This window comes from Pectinophora gossypiella, chromosome 15 (genome assembly GCF_024362695.1).
Source record: "Pectinophora gossypiella chromosome 15, ilPecGoss1.1, whole genome shotgun sequence".
Lineage (NCBI taxonomy): Eukaryota > Metazoa > Arthropoda > Insecta > Lepidoptera > Gelechiidae > Pectinophora > Pectinophora gossypiella.
In genome coordinates, this window is record NC_065418.1 from 12,922,654 (window position 1) to 12,944,949 (window position 22,296).

The window sequence follows — 22,296 nt, forward strand, 5'->3', positions numbered from 1 at the left end:
AGCTGATGGATAAACAACTGACTGATGCACTTTACAATGGATTTTTGAGCAAAAATTTTAAGTACTTAAAAGACTTTTACGACGCGACGGTGTGACACTTCTTGCAACGGTTTGCGCGCGATGGCGGTAATTTTTTTTTTGTTTTGGTTTTCCCCGAAGGGTAAGGCAAAGGGAACTATGCCCATACAGCCATGTCTTACGTATTTTTTTTCTTGATGATTGATGAAAGGTGATGATGATGAAACCTAAGCCCCCACCCTCGGAGTAGACTCCTACTCCGAAACCCAAACGAATTAACTCAAAAGTCCGCATAAACTTTCGAGTTATGAAGCGGCTTCTTGGCACGACGCGAAAATAGGCAGATACGCGATGGCGGTAAGTCGACTAAACTTTTTTTTCACTTTTACAGGTTTTGGCGGGAACCTAAAGAGTTTTTGGTCGGATTTCTTAGTCAGTTTCCTAACAGGTGAAATTAATTAGACCACAAATTGTCTACTACTCTGTTAGGTTTGAAAAGACCTACCTATTATAAGTAAATTAAAAAGTATTACACAAAAGAAAGAAACACAGAAGAAGAAAAATTGTCCATAAAGTATTTCCTAACCCCATTACGTTGAGATCACAGATTAGAAAAAAAAACATTTGTTTAAAAAAGCATTTTTATTCCTGTATTTACAGTTAATTCGTAGTAGAAAAATATAAAAGGAATGGTTACATACAAAATGCTATAAAATACTAAATTAAATGCTATAATAATACTATGTGGTTGAATTACATAGGTATCAAAACAAATTCTGAGTGAAAAAAAAAGATATGTGCGCTACATTTTGTGGCTGCAGTTTATAATCCTGCTTCCGGATTTTCGGATTATGTCCAAAACTAAAAGTTTCCTTACACGTATGATACCAGATTTTGAACCATAAATAATTTCCCCGTCAATCTGTATATTTTCTTTTCCAAAAATCCAGAGTATAGGATTTTAACCCATTTTGTCGTTATTCTGGCGTAGATTGATTAATGATTATGTATTTGAATTATTAACTTTTTTGTATGTAAATATACAATCAGTAGGTTTCCCTCAATCTCTTTCAATAGAAAGTGTAGTTATTAATCGAGGATAACATTCTGAAAATATACCTTATTATTCCAATCTTGTTATAAGTAAGACATAATAATGATACATATTTTTTTAACTAAGTATCTAAACTATCATCATCATCCACGTACGAGTACATGGTACATCCCTGTTCCATAAAGCATGTGTCATTTTACCGAAAGAAGTGTTTTTCAAGCTCCAGCTATATCTTTGGACAATTCACGTAGCAAGTAAACAGTATTTCATGAATCTTATGTACTTTTAATTGAATATAAATAATGCAATATTTGAGTATCTGATAACTTATAACTAAATGCTTAAATTATTTCTACGATGAAGCCCTTGCTACTTTCTGGACTTTATTTTCCATACTGCGTAAGTATCTGTTTAGGTTTTCTGATGTAGTCTGTAATATGCTTAATCCCAATCTGTATTTAAACTCTATGAGACGCTTTAGGAATGTAAAGAAACCTCCATCTTGGTTCAAAGGAGGATATGTCAGAACTTCGGGATTGTTTGTTGTAGGTGCTTGTGATGTAGGAAAATCTGGTATTGGGGACGGAGAAGGCGGCATAGTCGATGTCGTTTCAGATTTCAATTCTGTTGTTGTTTCCGTGTTCATATTTTTATATTGAGTTGTGGTTTCTACTTTAGAGTTTTCATTGTTCACCAAAGGGCTGTTCTGCTCTGTAACATCAGTTGGACTGTTTGAAGAAAACACTTCATATACTCTAAACGGTTTTGTTGTAGTTTCCAATTCGTTAATCAATTCAGTTTCAGTTGTTGATTTCTCTTGTTTGCTATTGTCTATAGGTACAGTAGAAACACTTTCAACAACAGTGTTCTTCACTGTCGTTGGAGATTCTGTTATCTTCTGTTCTATAACAGGATCTGAAGATACTGCATAAACGGTAAATACATCTTTTACTTCAGGAATAGTTGTCATCTCCATTTTCATTGGTGATTCATCCATAGCAGCCAGGTTTTTCACAGGATTAATAAGAGCTTCATCTATTTCGTTGCTTAGAAAAACGTCTTCTTTCTTATCGTTAGCTGCTTTTAATACCTCTTCAATTCTGTTTACGATGCTGCGTTTGCGGCGAAGATTCCTCCTTCTCCTTAAGTTTCTAGGGCCATGCTCAGGAACTACAGCGGGGGTGGCAGTATCACTTAATTCTTTTGGGACATTTCCAACCACAAACTTATTATCAACTGCTCCATTTTGTTCTAAATTATCATCATCATATTTTTGTTCATCTTGGTCCTCTGAATCATTGTTTGAACCCAAATACATCGACGTAGGAGGATACGTCATAGGGCTGTTTGTGGTTTCTTGGCTATAGAATTGACCTTCAAAAGGATAGACAGGCTTGAAATCTGAATCAGATGACGGTTTAACTCCATATACTACTGAGTTAGAGGTATCGCTTCCATAGGCGGAGGCTGATGGCCCTGTTTGAGGACCGGTTTGAGGAGCAGCATATATAGGCTCTACGGCGACAGAGGGAGTGTACCCATTCGGTCCTTTATCGTAGACATATTTGCCTTCAGTCGTGTAGACGTGTCTGGTTTCATACTGATGAGGATTATAAGGTTCAGCATATACCGCTCCATGAGCAATACCTGTCTTCTGCTGAGGATAATGAACGTTGTAATTAGGTTCATAACCAGCAGACGCAGCCACATGGCGATATCTGATATCCTGCTCTTTCTTAACTGGATACCTGTTAATATGTGCAGTTTGTCCTGCATAAGGGTTCAACTTATGTTTTGAGTGAGCTGGCATGCCAGCTAGAACCGTCCCCAGCATTTCTTCTTCAGCCTGGCCGTTGCCTTCACTAGCATATTCTTCAGCATTATGTCTGTATATATCATCTTTCTTGTCAACTTCGAAGGTCCTTCTTACAGGAGTCGAGAATGGATACAGGAAGTAACCAGCCAAACCTACTAAACTAGCAAGGCCAAGTACACCAACGCCAACGGAAGGCATAACTTCTCTGGATAAATAATTGTATATCTGGGATGTAATTGGACTTGTCAAGCTTGTTATACTTGGTTTCTTTGTTTTAGTTGATTTCGTTTTGTTAGCAGTTTTAACTTCACTGACAGTTGTAGCTTCAGGTTTAGGTTTAGAAGTCTTCCGTTTCTTGGTTTTAGTCTTCTTCCTAGTAGAAGTGCGTTTAGGTTTCTTAGTCGTCGTTGCCGGAGTACTTATTTCTAATTCAATTTCCTGTTCTTTTGGTTCCATTGGTAGTAGAGCTGAGTCACTAATAGTAGGAGCTAAAGTGGTTGAAGTCTTGTGCTTATTTTTGTTTTTTTTCTTAGTAGGTTTCCCAGTAACCTTAACTACTGGTACTACAGATACCTTAGTAACTGTCTCTTTCTTGGTCGTCAAAACTTCGGTGGTGGGACTGGCTGTTGTAGTGATGATTGTACTTGTGGATACTGTAGTAGTTTTCTGAGATTGGTTTTTATTCTTCTGTACATTAGACAAAACTGTATCTTTGATTTTATTATAAACATTTTCATTAATTGCTGATCCACCCGCTACTAAATCTGATTTGTTGGTACTCCCAATAATAGGACGTTTTCCTAAAGATACCTTGTGGTTTGGTGGTCTCTTAGTTTTGTTCTTAGATGTATTAGGCTTTTGTTTCTTCTGTGTTTCTCCAGTTTTAGTTGGTTCAGTCGATGAAACATTGTCTTTGCTAGCAGTGTTGCTGAGAAGAATCCAAGTTGAGATACCTTCGTTTGACGTGGATGACTCACTCACTTTATTTTCTTGTTCTAATTCCTCCATGGTGACAGGAACAGCTTCACCAGGATGAGAATTATCTACTGGTTCTTCACCATCTTCATTTCTTGTTTTAATTTTGTGTTTGTGGACAATCTGATTCTTTAGTTTTGGAGGAATTCTGGTATCAATTACTACGGGAGTTTCGACTGTTGTGTTTGAAGGGTTTTCAAGGAGTTGGTTGGCAACCATTTTGATGGACTCTCCAAGAACCGGGGTCTTGTTCTTGTTGTTTCTTGGAGCATTTGGTGTAGTTGGTGACGCTGTTGTCAAATCAGGCTTTTTGTTTTCTTCTACTTTCTGTGGCTCTGGATCCCTGTAATAAGAAATAAATATGTGTTTTAGTCTTCTTAAGTATACAGTAAACAGCAGACTAATTATTTTAGTTGTGTACATCGGTACAAAAATGTATTTAACGTTACAATTTATATTCTTATAAGTAATAACTTTCTTTATATATACTAATTTATTTCAATAGCACAAAAGCATGATTATAATAAAAATAAAACACAAGTAAGTATGTCAAAATAATTTATAATTTAATCTGAAATAAATAAATAATTAAAGCAAGTTTTACATGTGATACATAAATAAGTAATTAAATAAATTAAGTATATTAAGTATTCACTTTATTTTCTTTTACATTAAAGTAATTACCTTAAGGAGTAAAGCTTTTGAGTTAGCTTATCTAAGTAAAAATACACTTGGAAAAATAATATACTACAAACATAATAAACTATAGATTACAATACTAAAATTAAGTCATAAAAAATAATTAAGTCTAAATTATTTATTTGGGATTAGAAAGAAAACTTGATATGTACAATAAAGTTGGGACTGTAATGAATTTAATCATAATAACATATTATACTTCCTTTGTTAAATAAAATGAGTTATCTCGCATAATAATAATTATTGTCATAGGTCTATTTTATATTATATTAAAAGCCAACCAAAGTCATTGGTTTCGTCTTACCATAATTTTAAGCTATACTTAAGTTATATAAATCTTTAATAAACATGAAATACTGACCATTTTATTTTGTGAAAAATATTTCAATGCTACTTTATACGTCTAGTCCAAGTCTCTCGTTTTCTTCTTTTATTTTTACGTACATTAGAGTTAATGTTTTTACTATTATTTTTATTTTTTAGTCTTCTTGTTAGATTTCTCATCCATTCCTTTACTTTATAAAATAAAGTTGGCTTTACTGAATCAGAATCGGATTCATTTTCTTTACTATTTCTAGGCAGTCTGGGTGGTCTCCAATTTCGATTATCAGGGAAAGAGTTAAGATACCAAGTTTTGTACTTATCGTCCCATTCCCACTTTGGTCTGTATACGTGAATCACTTTAGAGCTTGGAGCTTCTCTTGCAAGACCTAAAGGAGCAAATAAAGCAGCAACCCCAGAATACCCGGCAAATAATAAAGCTAGTGGGGTCAACATTAACGATACTATGGAAAAACTGAAAGGACTAATGGCCGCTAACCAAGTCATAGCATTGATCGCCGGTTTAAAAAACGACATTATGCTTGACAGACTAAAAGTGTCATCATCACTATTTGGGCCACCTGGTTTTCCACCAGTCAACGCCCCACTAGGAGATCCCCCCGAACCACCCGTTTCCGTAGATTCTGCATGTATAGGTGCATGGTAGTTAGATAATCCTGTAGCTTCAACAGAAGCACTCTCTGGTTCTTCATTTTCTTCAGACTCATTAGATAAATTAAAATAATCATTATTCTGAGCGGGGTCTTCATTTGAGGCTGAGTCTCCTCCTAAGCCAAAAGCACCTGGAAATAAACTTTCAGCATCTTCCTCTTCTTCAGTCTCGACTACCACATTTTTGTTAATAACGTTAGTATTAACCGCAATGTTTAAATCAGGACAGGCTTCTTTTCCTTGCCCTTGAAAGGTATTGTTTAATGTAAGATATATGGTAGGACAATCGTTGTTCGAAGCACTATACTCTTCCGGTCTTATTACGATTCGCTCAGTGTAAGCGTTTGATGGCTGGAAAGTCGTGGCCTCAAAATTGTCATCAGGGTATTGTGGATAATTATGCACATTATGATTATGATAGTTATACTGGTCTTTTAACGGTTTTTTGCGAACTGGTTTCCGCTTATTAGTATTGTGTGGCGACCATGGTGTAGGATTCCCTACATTAGTTATAATCGGTGTTGGCCTAGGAGTCGTAAATATATAAGCAGGTCGAACACTAGGAAATGGATATTCGATTATATGTACTTTATTTGAATGAACTACACCTACATTTTCTTCGCCTGATTCATAAGGAGGTCGATAATGTTTGTTAGTATCTAATTTGTTGTAGAACTTATTTGGATAAGAGGAATAGGGGTTCTTTTCAACTGGAGCTGATTGGTCAATTACATTTTCAGTACTACTGTAATCTTCAACATTTAATGAATTGGCAAAAGTCACGGTGTCCCTTTCTTTTTCTGAAGATGTCGATGTTTCGTATGAAAAATTTAAATCTTCATATTTTGTCCTGTCAGTCCATTTGGTTATAACTTTTCTAATGATTGGCTTTCTAGTTATCGAAATAATTTCTTCGCTTTTTACTTTTTCCTGTTCAACTTTTCTATTTGGTTTTTTCTTTCTACGATTTTTCTTATCCAAGTTTGATATTGTTTTGGTTAGCATACGATTTCTTCTACCAGTAGAATTTTGATCAGTATTTCCAATAGATTCTAACGTGAAATAAAGGTCTGTATTTGAAGTACTATTTTTATTTATAAGAAAATTTCTCGGTAGTTTACTTTCTAAAGAAGAGTTATTTATAAAACCAATGACTGTGGGTAACTTAAATCTATCAAGTCTGCTACTTGGTCTATATCTATACCTTATGGAACTTTCTGTTGCTTTGTCTGTTTGTACGCTATTTGTTGTAGAACTGATGACTGGTACACTTGAGTCTTGAGGTCGCGAATGTACGAACTGACAAAATATAACTACAAATACAACTAAAGTCCACTTTGCACACACACTTTTTCGACGCGCCATGTTGAGAGACACGATTATTACCTGAAAAGACAGAAAAAAGCCATTATTATTTTATCTTAAAATCACTTAAACAAAGTCAACTTGGATCTTACAGAAACAGATTTATTTTGAATAATTAGTGAATTAACTATTATGATAATATTATTGTCCCTGTTGCTACTATCACTATAAAAAATGTTGAGTGAGATGTAAAACCTTAAAATTTATATTTTCTATTTGGGTGGAACCGTAGACAGGAAAAAAGAAACAACTACCAGAAAAACCGGTAATCTATTTGACGTATTTAAAGAAGTCCATCCGTTAGTCCAAGCGGCAATCGTTAACCCAAGTGACAAACACCGTTATGACCGTGTAGACAAGATTCTGTATCCAATAAATTCAATAAAGAAACCAAAAAATAATTCTTTAAGTACATTTCAATTGAAATAGAATAAACAAGTTTATTTAAGAGTAGCAAATAATGATTTATAAGACATACAACATTTAGCAAACCGTAAAGTTGGCCAGCAACTGATTAAGGTAAAAAAGTATTTGTTATCAATCATATCAATTGATACAATGATAGAACTATTAGATGCACTTTTATAAATTCTTACTTAAAGGTTTGTATTAGATCAGAAGAATGAAAATTGCATTGTATTTCAAAAACAAAATTTGAAATTAATAATAAGTAGTATTTTGTTTAAAATAAAATTGGCACCTTACTCTTGGACTTTAATTTGAGTATCGACAAAGACAAAGTTTTTCCAATAAACAAAATAACTAAAAGACTGTCATCCAAAATAGCCACGTCTGACCACATTACCATAAACTTTCAATAACGTGCGGTATATCTAATTTGAATAACATAAACTAAACATAACAAAGAAAAGTTTAACTGCATACTTTGAAACCGCAACGGTGCGTCACGTCAAAAAACTAAAAGTGTTTATTTTTCCAAATACGTGACAAGAAAGAAAAATGACATAATGGACATAAATGCAATAAAAGACAGAGTAACAGACGTGTAAAGAGTTGAACGAAACCTCCACTGCATTTGTAAACAAGCATTGGAAACGTAAAGAGGAGATAGCTAGTAAAATTTGATGACGACACGTTTCTCAAATGAACAATTAATATACATCGTGGTAAACTCAAAACTGTCGTCTCAATTTTGCAGCCTTCTGAATTCTTGACAGCACAGCGCAAATGGAAGCCGGAGGAGGATGCAGGATTTACAAAAGGGTTTCATAGTATTGATCCAAAGCCGAGATAAAATAAACCCCTCACTGCTACAGTCGTTGGTACATCAGGGACCATTGGTGACTAAGTGGTAACTATAATACCAAAATTGGTGATGGCGAACATCGACATGACGCGACAGCAAAAAAGATGCCTCAACTTGAATCATCGACGCCTTATGGATGTTTTAAAAATTTTGAAACCCTAATATCTCTCATGTTAGTGATTACAATAGATATCATAAACAAGCTATGTATTTGCATCCCACTACTGGTGCCTCAGTGATTACAATAGAAAGTCGTAAATAAAAGACAAGAAAACACACACCAACCAAGTAATTTTCTTTCTCCGTATCAGCATCATCAATCTTTATGTTTTTATTACCAAATGCAAAGATTTATATCGTGCAAACTATTACTAGTCCTTTTGTCTACAATAAACTACACTGGTAGACTAAAATATTAAGTTCTAGTATCGGGTTTTTAATGACTGTCTACAAAAAATACGATTATATCATGTCATAAGCATAGGTAAGAATCATTTTGGAAGTTATCCAGAGGCAAAAAATAAAAGAAAACACTACGAAAAATAATAATTTTGTGTAAAGTATTTTTCCAAATACACGATAACAAACGGTGTGTCGATTTTTTTAATACAGTGTATAAATTATAATTTTATAACGATTTGACAAAACGCGGGTAGTTCCTACAATATATACATATATTATGGAAAGTGATATTCAATTCAATTCTTGATGAACGGCTTCTGTGTGATCACAATTTATGGAAAGTGATATTAACTTATCATTAAAAAGCGTGATGGGGTTTCCACCACGATCTTGAAGATACATCGGAATCTTTCAAAGACAAAACGCCTTTTTTGTGTCGTGATAGAGTTATTGTACGGAATATCATAGGCCATAGCAGGTTACCTAGGCATATATCGATGGTCAGTGGACTTTGAATTAGAAAATACAGAGAGCTGTTCCACACAAAGCATATCATTAAAACATAATACCGGGTCCTTACCAGAAATATGAGACTCTGTGTACGTCGGACAAATTAAAGGCTCTAATACACAATTATATTCATTTCAAGGGTTAGGAATATTAGAATGATATAATAAGACTTAGACTTAGTAAGGGTCCTGATTGCTGAACAATGTACTTTACTGTTCTAGTCTAGCAAGTGCATACTAGGCGGGAGTGTCCACAGGGTGTTGTGACATCGTAACAAATACTGAGGGGGATGATTCAGACCATGGTTCCGAGTCGATATCAAGTGGAATTTCCTGTTGAAAAATTAGTGAAAACTTTAGTGTTTTTTTTATTCTTTTCAGTCCAATACGTTTGCGACATTCCGGCCAAGTAGTTAATGCCATCTGCGGCAAATCTACAATAAGTCAATAAGTTTCTCAACTCAGAATCATGGTCAGAACCATCCTTCAAAGTGGTTGTTACGATGTCACTAACATCCTGTATAATATACATGTGCATGCCCTTTCGGGGATACACGCGAGGTGATGTTTTATGTGGTGGCTCGATTTCGCCATACTGCAACAATGCCGCACTCACAACGGCCTTTGAAATCCTGTAATGAAGAGCAATAAAGTCCGTCGTTTGCGCAGCGCCTATGCGATATTTACGTGAGCCAATGAGGTGAATGATCTTACGCACGGCCATGACCGTAACCCCGCTTGGGTTGTTTAACACACACATCACTGACCCAGATAAATGAGAACAGGTTTTTTGGGTTCCGTTCCGTTACTGTGATTTTTTAAAAGGAAAATGAGGATCTGTGTCGACGTATTTTTGTGACGAAAAAACATTTCTGAGGCTATAATAATAATATAAACAATCCTCACCTACTTTTGCAATTTTAAGAGCACGGTTTTTGAAAAGCACTCATTTAATTAAAAAATGGTATTTAATAATATTTATAACAATAAATATAGAAATAAATATAAAATAAATTAATAATTGCAAATGAGTTTAATAAAAGTACACTTTAAAAGTCCCGTTAGTAGTTATGACTGTACATTTATGACGGAAGTACATTTAAGGACTTATAGCAAATATAAACTAAAATCATATTTTATACAAAGAAAGAAAGAAAAAGATTTATAAGATTTTTTTTATTAGTATGACGCTACATTTGAAGCTCTGTTAAGTATTAAGTATAATTGTTTTACTTTCATTTGTCTCTTTATATCTTAAAGTTGTTTGTTGTATTTATAAGTTTTAGGTTAGACACGTAAACCTTGCAAACAATTCACTATTCTGTAATTAATTCATCTGCTTTTCAGGCCGCAAGTTCACAGCGTAAATTTTGCTTAACCGAGTAGCTTAACTTAGTCCATCCTTATTTTTGAAAGTGATTTATGTGCGTTACTGTACCTGTCTCTGTATTTCAATTAATCTATGTGCCAATTTTCAACGGATTTGGTCTAGTAGTTTAAGCGTGTAAAGAAACTGATAGTTAGGGTTTCCTTCGCATTTATAATGGATACTTAGAGAGCATGAGTTGTGTCACCCACAACAAATACACTCCAACAAAACAATATAAGTAATTAATTATCCTTCCATGACTTGAATAATAATTTCGATATGTTTCATTGAAGCACGCATCCATTTATATTCTTTAATTCACCTGTGGATTTAATATGTACCCAGGAGGGTTACTAATATGTTAATTTAAGTCAGAAACTTGATTAAGTATTATTATATAGTCGGATTTAACGACATGCTGATTGTGTTTTAACTATTGTACAAAACAAGCAAATATTGCAAAATATCTAATCTCGATATTCTAAAACCCTATAAATGAATCTAAAGAACCGTAAACCAATTTTAAAACTACTGAATATTCGTACAAAGACATTGCAGTAAACGAAGACAAAACGGCTATTTTTTTTTTCGAAATTGGTCTAATGACAGTTACTGCATGGTCACATAATAACAGTGAAAAACAGCGGAACGTTGCGTATTGCGCGCGCAACGGTTCTAGTGAAGACTTTCAAAACGACGCATATACTAAAACAATGAAAAAATCTACGACCTAGTTTTCTGAAAGATGAAAATATGGCAACTGAAAACTTAGTGCTTCAAACTAATGAGAAGAAATTAGACTATTTCAAAACATTATAGCAGATTCTTTCTAAATCATTGTAGTTGCAGCTTAAGTGGGCAATTAAGAGACAACTGGTAGCCACTTTTAATACAAAGACTTGGAAATGGTGAGCATCCCATCTTCACCCAAGTAAATAAAGGCATAACATTTGAAGCCAAACATAATCTCTCAATCATTTCATTGTGGTCAGCAACTAAAGCTATTTTTTCTTTACCTACTTACAAAACATCGAATAAGTTAGTAATAGCTCCTCCTTATAATTCATTTTAACTTATCTTCTATCGTGTGAATTGTGAGGTGGATTACCAACCCCATTAACCCTGATGTCAGGGTTATTATTGAGCCGCCATAGAGACGTGACCCATGTAACGACTACGTACTTACATAAGTAAGTTGTAACCGGGACCAACGACTTAACGTGCCTTCCGAAGCACGGATCATCTTACTTTTGGACAATCAGGTGATCAACCTGTAATGTCCTAACCAAAGTAGGGATCACAAAGTGATTTTTGTGATTTGTCCCCACCGGAATTTGAACCCGGGACCTACGGACTTTTAACTGAAAAGTTATTTAAATGTTGCTTTTTTGGATGAATTGCTTTCATGTGGCCTTTTAAGACCCTCAACTTTTATTTTATTATTATACTATGTTGTCTTGATTCTTGGCTGCATAATTTCTTCTTATGAATAATATTATTTTAAATCGCTCACGTAGTCCGTTTCCTGTGAACATCAAGTGCATGTAATAATACTTGACCGTAACATTCAACTACCTACTTAATTACATGTATAGTGCATTCACACTTAGATTTAAAATAAAAACTGCTAGCGAGCTTAATCTTTATTTTAAAAGAATCAAGAGGATGTTAGTTGCATTTAATGTGTTATCATTGGTAATGTTAAATTAGTGGCTCTTGTTATTTTTTCAATAAAATATTCAAAAAGCACCTAAAATATTTATTATTTTTGACATAAGAAGCCACAGAATTAAAAAAATGCAAATCTTCAAGTTTATAAACATCTTCATTGTGGTCTCTATCGTCTGATTGAAGATAATATTTGTATAATCTGCCATACATGTATTACGTATTTTATATTAGGTCCATTATTATTTTCTACTACTTTTCGATTTAGTAATTTTTTTCGATTTATTTTGGCAGTTCCAAAATTAGGCCTGATATTTCTTGCATTATAATAAATGAAAGATGATTTCCCCCTTCTGTCAAAACTGTGAGTTGACTTAAAATTGGTTTTATATGCGTTATTACCATTTTTAAGCAAATTGAATTTCATAGTCTCTGCTTACCCCGATAAGAAATAAGCGTGAGGTTATTATAATTATTATTTACAACCATGTCCAATTTTTTTGTAAAAGATTAACTTAGATTTTAAATCAAAATAATATAAATATAAGTAACAATTCAAGACCTCTAATCACCAACTAATTCGCTTTTCCAACTAATTTTAAATCCGCCTATGCTTCTAACTTGACGTCTAGTCCAGTTGAGTTGCGCATGATTATTATGTTAATGATATAACTGAAGACGCGTGCGCTTCGGTATGTGTTCTCGATTCCACTCGATCTGTGCTCGTTTTACCTACCGGTGGAAAAGAACTGCCTATGTGGGTGTCGTGTTTCATTAGTTAAGTATTTATACAAAATAATGAAGTTTGCAAATCAATTTTCTTTAACCGAGGGTGGTTCACTTACTTCAAAATGTCTGATTTCGTAGCAAGAACTTATATATTATGGCAGATGAACAGCTAACAGCAAGTGGTAAAACAGACCCAAAAACTTCTAATATGTAGCAGTAACAATTGTGATTGCCAAATTTTAATAAGATAAATAATAATACGAAGAAGATTATCATCTTAATCAATAGAAGCTTGAAGTTTAACTAAACAACTTTATCATGACGGCTTTGATATCATCAATAACTGCTTACCTAAAACTCGTAAACTAAAAATTATATACTCCACCTCAACTATTTGTTTACCAATATTGAATTTCGATGCTACTTGAGCCACATTTGACGCTAAATATACTACTTAAAATGATGCAACAGCTTATAAAAGAATAAATAAACCAGTACTACTAAAAGTACGTGGCTGGATAATAGACAGTTTTGGTGTACATGATGCGATAGACGGCAATTTGCGTGCAACGTGTTGGTTCATCGAAGACGGAAACACTTTCCCATTTATGTCACTTTATGGTTGATGTCACTCAAAGTTAGTGGTAACATGACTAGAACAGTTATATGGCTGTTATGATAATAGGACTCATATGTCAACTGTGGAAAAGTGGCCAGGAAGACTATTGAACAATAGTTTGATCATATTATATTATCACCTTACTAAGCGGAAGAAGCTTTTACTTCTTGAAATATTTTATGATATAGGTAATACTTATAAATAATGCGTAAAAAACATAAAAAAAATAAAATTATGATAAAACAAAACCGAACTAACAAAAAAGCACGTCTTGTCAAATATTTAGAGACTACAATAATTGTTGCACATAATAACATCAATTTTATGAAAACAAAATAAACTTTCAAACCCTAAACTCACAACGTTATTTTTGTTAGAAATCAACATGTATATAATAACACTAAAAGAGTAAGGGCACATGTGTCCAACAAGGTGTAATGGATATAATATTTTTTGTCAAGTTCGCATTAAGGTGCTAATGCACAGCGACACTTCAAACTGGAACAGTGAAAATAACGTATTTTCCACTTATTTTGTTTGATTTAAAAACTATGAAAGTGTTAAGCGCAATTTGAAATGTGTCATGCAAGGTGCGCTTCCTCAGAAACTACGACACGATAGCGGGAGGTACAAGTGTAAAATTATCATGCATTTTAGTTATTAACAATTCTATGTTCATAGAAATTAGTGGAACGGTCTAGAAACTAATTGATGTCGAGTCAAAATAAATAAAAACTAGTAATATCTGTTTAGAATGAAATAACAGGTAGATTATATTTGATATATTTTGCCTACTCTACATAACAGTTAAAGTGAAAATACGTCTTATAGTACATTAGAATAGCAAATCATTCATCTCAATCTGATCATCTCAAGTGAGCTGTACTGCAAAATCAGTCCAAATTCTGCCAATCCCAAGATCTGTTTTGAATTTGTTGAAGCTAAATACTTTCTTGAACAATAGAACAAGCGCATCCTTTCAAATAGTAACTCGGTTATGGAACAAAAACGTATTTATTTAAGTCGCAGTGTGCCAAATACCGATCACGAAAACAAATTGACTTGCAACGGGACTTAAATGAGTCAAGACAATGACGCGCCACAGTTCCGAACATGGGTAAAGTAACAGAAATTAAGTTATAAAGAAAGATGATAATAGATAATGACGATTAACGATTTGATATATTAAGACATTGACGAAAGTAGTGGGTGTTAAGTGCCTAACAAATTGAAACAAAACAATGGTCGTAAAAAATCTAAAGATAATGATGGGAAATTCAATGTCAAAATATGTCACGTCTTGATTGAATAAAGATCCTGGTCAAGCAATTACATACCTTAAGTATTTTTGTAACAGAATGCTTCTTGATATTGACGTACAGAGTACAAGCACAAGTCAAAAATCTGTTTCTTCTAACATGATTATATCTTTTTAATAACCATGAAAATCACAGTACCTCAAAGTAACCATAAATTGCCCTTAAACCAATTCCTATAAATTTACTCGAAGCGAAAGTGACCTTAATTTGTGGAAGTATCGGGAAACCCTACACCGGACTTGCTATAGACCAGACAAGGTGCATACATGCCACTACTTTCACCGGAGCAACTATGCATTTAGCTCTTTGATTCCTGTACTTGTAAGAAGCATTTGCACTTGCCCTTATTACGTTTATACAGTTTAAACTATTGACAGATGTATTACGCAAATCACACTCAAATTTTCCAAGTTCTGGACGTTTCTGGATTGTTCAGTAGCAAAAGTAATATCGGATACTAGCTGACGCTCTGCCTTCTCTCTAACAAAATTTTAAGAATTTGACGTGCGTGTAGTGTACGTGTTGACTCTAAACAATTTTAAACATTCGTTGGCAATAACAATCATTAGATATAATTTACTCATTACAGATGAAGAAACTGAAATAGATGTTACTTTTTTATTATTGTCTTTTTGAATGTGAAGTGTTTCCTCTATTCTATCAATTGCTACACTGAATTAACCTTTTTTGCTATTTATACCTATAACATGTACTAACTATGCAAGTTGCCCTTAAAACAGTGGCTTTCTTAAGTAACTTGGCTTTTCAAGAACCTTATCAATTAGAAAGCTTTCAACAGCCTCTCCGTACTTCGAGCAAGATATAGACGAACAGATCTCTCTTATAAACATCGTATTACCAATCTCAAGTTCAATTATATCATTACAACTAGAATATTCATGATTTATGGAGTTTTATTTAAATAAAGTGTTCTGCATAGCTCAAAGTTATTATACGATAATCAATATGAAGATCTTTCTAAAGAGTTGTAGTATGTCAGATGTAGCGTGTTTGAGAGCACTGAAACATAGGTGTATCAAACCCGTTACATAAATAGATCGACGATAGACAACTTCGCTACATTTCTACCGTTAGTGGATCCGCTACACTAATGACTAACTTAGGACTTAGATTCTTCGTTAGTGTCAAGATCATTGGGTGATTGAGCAATCTTATTGGATTGGCTCAATAAGTTTATATCTGGTACTCTTGGTTTGAACAAGATCTTGAGAATTTAAAAATAAAATATATCATTAAAGTTATAAAAAATATTGTTTTTCAGAAGGCCACTTAGTTTAAAATAAACTTGAGTAAGTATTTCAGTTTTGAAGAATTTATTTTTAATGACTGCTACTAATATAGGCTGTTTAAAAACAAGTTTACGTTCGACATACTCTTGAATAATTTATCAGCATCACATATTGATTTACAAAAAAAGGGTCATCATACTTAACTTCCTTTTTAAAGGATGGGGTGTAATAATAAAACTTGTTCTGAAGTAAGTCCTCAACACATCAACCCTTACTGACCTATTTACCAAAAAATCCCAAAACAACAACAACCTTGACCAAACTTAAAAAAAAAACAAATAAAATTGATTCAAAAATCGAAACCTCTCTGTGCAACGATACAAAAAAAGTATAAAGTAACGTTAATAAAAAAGTTAAACTTACCGGTAAAGACGAGTCGCGTTAGACACTAAAACCGACCGAACGCGCGGCATACGCAACGGACACGAACAAACTGACGCGCGTACCGAACGAACGGTACGTTGTGCTACTTCCGTAAATGTTTTCTTGTGCACACATATTATAGGCTTGGTGGCCATAGGAGAGATTTAAGGAGTACTGAGGCCTTAGCCAAGTTACAAACGATTATGACAATGATAAAAGCTTCATCGCATACATTTTTATCACTGTCAGTGTCGTTTGTCAAAATCATTTGGAATTTGACGAACCCCCTTGAGGACGAATGAAGACAGGCAACATAAGTAAATGTCAATTATGATAAAATTTGTGAAACTGTAATTTTCAGGATTAACAGTAACAATATAATATATTATAATTATCGATTGATTGTATAGATAGGAAATGAAAAGCAAAAAAAATTCTAAATGTACAATCGTGCTTACCATCTCGCGCAAATTCTAGAAGTCTACTAAGAAGTCATGTAAACATTATGGATATTATATTGGCAGTGGACTTATGTTGTTCCTGATATTAGTATGATTATTACATTTTGTGTGCATAGAGTTCAATACCTAGCTCACCAACCCAAGTTATAGCATAAATAATTACATTTTATCACTTATCACAGGTGTTAGAATTATTATGCCACTAAAGGCCTCTACCATGGATCAACCAACCAAATGTACTACAAATTTTAGAAAATGACTATGTTTGAACTGCAAATTAACTGCAATTTTGCAGATGGGATGCTGTTCTTGTGCAGTTATCAAAACTGCAATTGACAACCGTACAAAAACTGCATCCTAGATGAATTTTGCAGCTAAGGCAGCTGCAGCTGCAGCAAACAAATAAAATGCAGCCAGTTTCTAATAGCTGTAAACAACATTTGCACTTTAAGACACTATCTAACCTAGCAAAAAGTAAAGCTTGCGTCTGAGTTTGCTTCAAGGGCACTAAAATTATAGTAAGCTTACTTATTACAGGCCAGTAGGCCATCTTTGTGACTCATTCGGTTAAGTTTCTTCGATAAAATTTCTTCGAAGAGTAAACAAGTTTGCAATATTTTCCTTAAAACCGGCATATTTAGTGATACGCGCCAGTTTCACAGAGACTTTAGCTTTTATATTGACATCATTCTTATTGATTAGCTTATGATACTTACAATCATTGGTTTGGTGCGGTCATTCATCCTCATATTCCTCATCATCATATTCTTAGGAATTGTTACAGTTTTCATGGGGCCGTTTGTTGAACCTAATTGTTAACGACGGCTTCCTTGGTTGTCCCAACTTCTGTTCTTTTTTAAATATATTGTCATATTCCTTAAGTTCTGTTGTTTTTAAGTGTCAGTTTTTTGGTTCTAATAAATCAGCTAACAATGTTTTGGCTTTCTTGATATTTTTTTACTGTACGCACTCTCAACACTAATTATTGTCAAGTCCGCTTTTATTCTGCTACTACCAGTTGACATTTCAAACTGAATGGAGAACCAGCCCACTACAGATTAGATCACGTGCTTGCATGGAACACTTTTTCGGTGCAGTACTTACACCAGCGCGCGTGAGGTAGGTCATCAAATCTTCGAAGAAATAGTTAAAATAAAATTCATCTTTTTTTTAAAATCGTGTATTCAATCAATAGAACAACTTCATATTATACGAACAAGAAAACGTCATGATGGAGCTATAAAGCGAGCCCCAATCCACAAGTCTTTGCAGAGACATAGATTAGATAATAGTTATTGCCTGGGTAAGAAAATGCAAATACACAACTGCGTATTCCATAAATCAAAGCAATCAAACGGCAAAACCATAGACACACTAACTAGTCTAATACTTATTTGTTCCTGAGGGATGTTAAACATAAAGATACCTAAAAATACTATCCGATTGGACTCCATAAGGCTAACGGCGTCAAGACAGTTGATGTGGTAAAGATACAAACTGGACACCTTCAATATAGAGTGATGGATATGATAGAGATACTTGAATAGCAAGTAAATCTAACAGGCCTCATTAAGAAAATGAGAATCACATTGTTCTTTAAATATTTATTTATGAAAACCGTTGGAATGGTTTGTTATCGTATAATATTTTTAATAATTTAATTTAGTTAATAACAAACTAGTTAAAAGTGGTGAAACATCCACAAATACAACCATTCAACTTCTGAAATTTATATAGGCAAACTTATTGAGATATTACATTATTCTATTCAGAGCCATCTATGAGATAAACGCGGAACTAATTTGCATGCAAGGCGAGTTGGTGTGTACAACCACATTCTTTTCTGACTTCGATTTGAAGTACTGACAAGATAAAGTAGATGGCGCTACGACCACATTTTTGTTTCGCTTTGTAAATATTATAGTCGTTAAAATAATTTGAAATAACACCTCTCTTTTTATTGGAATAGATTTAATTCCAACAAGTTTCTTTTTATTTAATAATTAAAGTTTACATAGCTAGATTATAAATATAGAAAATGAATTCTCTTTTATATCGGGTTAGGTATATTACATACATCGTCTACATTATTTACCTGTAAAAAATAGTGTTCAGAGTACCTGCTAACATCTTCCAGACCAACATGTTTAGTATACCAATAATAGGTATACTTTTTGGTACTACCTACAGAAATAATGGATATAATAATTAGAATCTAATTAAAATGCATCTACGCATTTTACTATGTGAACACGTTTATCTTTGTCGACTGACAGAGTTAATCGCCTCTTTCTTATATTTCGCTCTACGTTGATATTTGCCATGCATGACCCTAGAGTTAGCTTACAGCCATGAAACGAGCAATATAATAAAAGTTATAAATCGCTTATATCGTAACAGCTCACAAGAAAGCGAACAGAATCGGCGCCAGGCACTTTCCTCTTAGCAAACTAGTTTTATTAGAATTAATGCTGTTTGCCCGATTTTCCACTTACTACGCCATAGGTACGCTGATTTTTAAACCTAGAACACTATAGAACAATTTAGAAGACAATTTACAACTACTTCTGATACAAAATCCTAAAACGCATATCGTCTTATAGTGAAAAGCTCGTTAGCGCATTTTTGTGTATATCACATTCCAATGTGATTTTGTTCAACAAAACCTGGAAAGCATACACTTGTTTCATTCATTAGATATAAAATAGACTACATTTTTGTTTCGGATCTGAAATGTCCGATCAAATAAGGAATTAGGAATTAAATAAATCAACTAAATTTTCTTGATTGATAAAAATCATGAACGATATAGCGACAGGTGATCAATCCATCACTCACATCCAAAAGAGGACACGATTGCTCTGTCAGGTTTTACAACATGCCCGGAAAAAGCCCGCAATTTACCCAGGTGAGTACAGAAGTAACTATAAATTGTTATCCAGGCGGTGACGGGCGTAGATGATTTTGCGTCGCAAAAAAAAAGTGACAACCGAACGTGATCTTTCAACCTTATCTGTCAATCAATAATAATATTAAAGGCAATTTAAAAAAATATTTCACTGGATAAACCGGTGATTAGGTATTCTTTTTCAATAATACCACAGCACAGCGTGTGTTTTATAAAATATAATTTTTCCTAAGCACGTTTTCGGAACTACAATGCGATCCACAGTAAATCAAAAAAGTTAAATTCAATGAGAAAACTTGGTGGATTTTTTTTACTAAACCTTTTGTGATCGAAGTTTTGAAATGAAAAAATACTATTTGAGGTGGCCTTGATTTAGAAAAATGAAATTTTCTCTATAGGTAACAAATATAATATATGATAGTTATATATAAACATTCTTAAATCTCTTGTACGTACGGAAGATAATTATTTTCATCACTGATTTAATCTGACAAAATAATCTCATTAAAATTCTTTGAAGAGCGATCATCAGAAACCATCAATTGAAGAATAAACAGCGACTAATGCAACTGATAAGGTCATCAAAATAAAATTGACAAAAGTAAAAACACTCTAATGATTCTATCAAAAACAACCACTTTTAAAAGCCAAAGAAGCTGGCAGTTTCAAAGGGCTGAGAGACAACTAACAGAAGGTGCAATCAGACAAAAAATAAATAAATGCTCGAGTTCTAAGAATAGACCCTCGACAGTATTTACAAAAACCTACGTCATCTTACGTAAATTGCTCCCGGTAGTTAAAACAAAAACAAAACCATCTTTTCATTATAAAGCCCTTCACAAATACCAATCCTTTTTTGTTAAAGTATCGTAAAGAAAATGAAATCTTTTATACGGAGAAATGTTTCGAAAGCGAAAACAAAATATTTGTCACAAATGGGAAACTAATGATGGTCGTGATTACTGTCTTTACATATGAAAATGTATTTTGAGAAGAAAAAGACCGATTCATTTAAATGAATGAAAGTAATGACATGATACTTCAAGTAGGCGACAAGATAGATTTAGATGTTGACAGTATAAGTGGATCTCCGATCTATAATTCGATGATAATAGATGCAACAGGAACGTTATTAAGAGGATTTATGAAGATGATACTGCTTAATAGTGTTTTCAATACTAGCGAGCAACAAACAGAATAACGTCAGATAACGCAACTACTATCTACAATAAATAAACTTTCTTTACCAATTCTATATTTAAAAGTTTACAGTTGTACTTCACAAAAATCATCTCTACTGATTTATGTAATCATAAACTGTAAACTACCGAATATCAATCCATTTGTACTATTATATTCAATAGATTAAAATAAGTAAACCACTAATACCTGAAGTGCATCTATAACAAATAAAAATATTGAAAAACTTACCAAAACAATTCATTTGTCTGACCTTTCTGTGATCTTTGTAATACAAACAGTCGCTTCCTTGATTTGTTTATTTCATTTCAAATAACCAACATTTGATTCACTTTCATGCTACAGCTTCATTTCTCGGTCACGGATCTCGGAAATTACACGGGTAAAAGTTTTTTTCTTCTGATTATGACTCTATCAGAATGATTTCATGACTAACCTTTGCAAAGGTTACGCATCCGAATTCTTTTTCTGCAAACGTGTCTTTGCTGTTCATAAAACAATTAATACTTATAACTGTGTTCTTATTTCTATTGTCTATTTCACTTTTCTTGGCAGTATCGATTGCAGATACAAAGTTGTTCATAGTACATTTATGATGTATTATTAAGATCTGTGTAGCAGATTCCACTTTTCCTTTCAAGAGTGCGTTACCGAGTTAATAGCATGTAATGGTGGTCTATTGGCGTTCAATTGCGCAATGGTGCACATTTATGGTACGTATGTGATTTTTAGCACTTTCGATTTCTTGTAATTGCTCGGTTGTACTTCTGGTTTAATCTTCGCTCTCCTTTGAATTGTATGCAGTGTGTCTTTGTCGTTTTTAGTACTGTGTACTCCCAATTAGTCTACTAATTCTGTTTATCGGAACAATAACATAGAATACCAAGCAATGTCCGAAATGTAACATTACTTTTTTCATATTTTACTTCTTGTATAAGTTTCATCCTCTAGTCTTGAAATTTTCCATGTGTGTACATTTTTGTCTATTTCCATTTCTTCATTCCATTTATTTTATTTCTTTATCTTCGATCTTAATGAGTACTCGAGAACGTGGATTACGAAGAAATTGCTGTTCTTCCAAGATTAATTTCCTCGAGCAATTTATTTGCGGTTCGACTTACTTTCCACTTCTAATGGCCCTTGGTGATGTGTCCAGCTGCAAAAAAAAAGTGTAATTAGTCATTTTACGTCGTTATAGTCATTGTGGGCGTTTACATTGTAATCATATACACTTTAAAGTGTCTATTATGAT

At 33.5% G+C, this 22,296-nt stretch overlaps 1 protein-coding gene across 2 annotated transcripts; it reads right to left on the reverse strand.

Moving 5' to 3' along the window:
- Positions 1-736: 736 nt before the first annotated feature.
- On the reverse strand, positions 737-22,032 carry LOC126373285 (uncharacterized). 2 transcript variants are annotated; one of them, XM_050019368.1, is made up of 3 exons: positions 21,276-22,032; positions 6,760-6,941; positions 737-4,206 (listed from the first exon to the last, which is right to left on the reverse strand). In XM_050019368.1, exons 2-3 carry the CDS (start codon positions 6,918-6,920, stop codon positions 1,425-1,427), a joined length of 2,943 nt encoding a protein of 980 aa, XP_049875325.1. In that variant the 5' UTR covers positions 6,921-6,941; positions 21,276-22,032; the 3' UTR covers positions 737-1,424. The 2 variants fall into 2 exon arrangements, with proteins under 2 accessions (XP_049875325.1, XP_049875327.1); XM_050019370.1 differs by lacking the exon at positions 21,276-22,032 and adding an exon at positions 16,476-16,563.
- Positions 22,033-22,296: the final 264 nt, after the last annotated feature.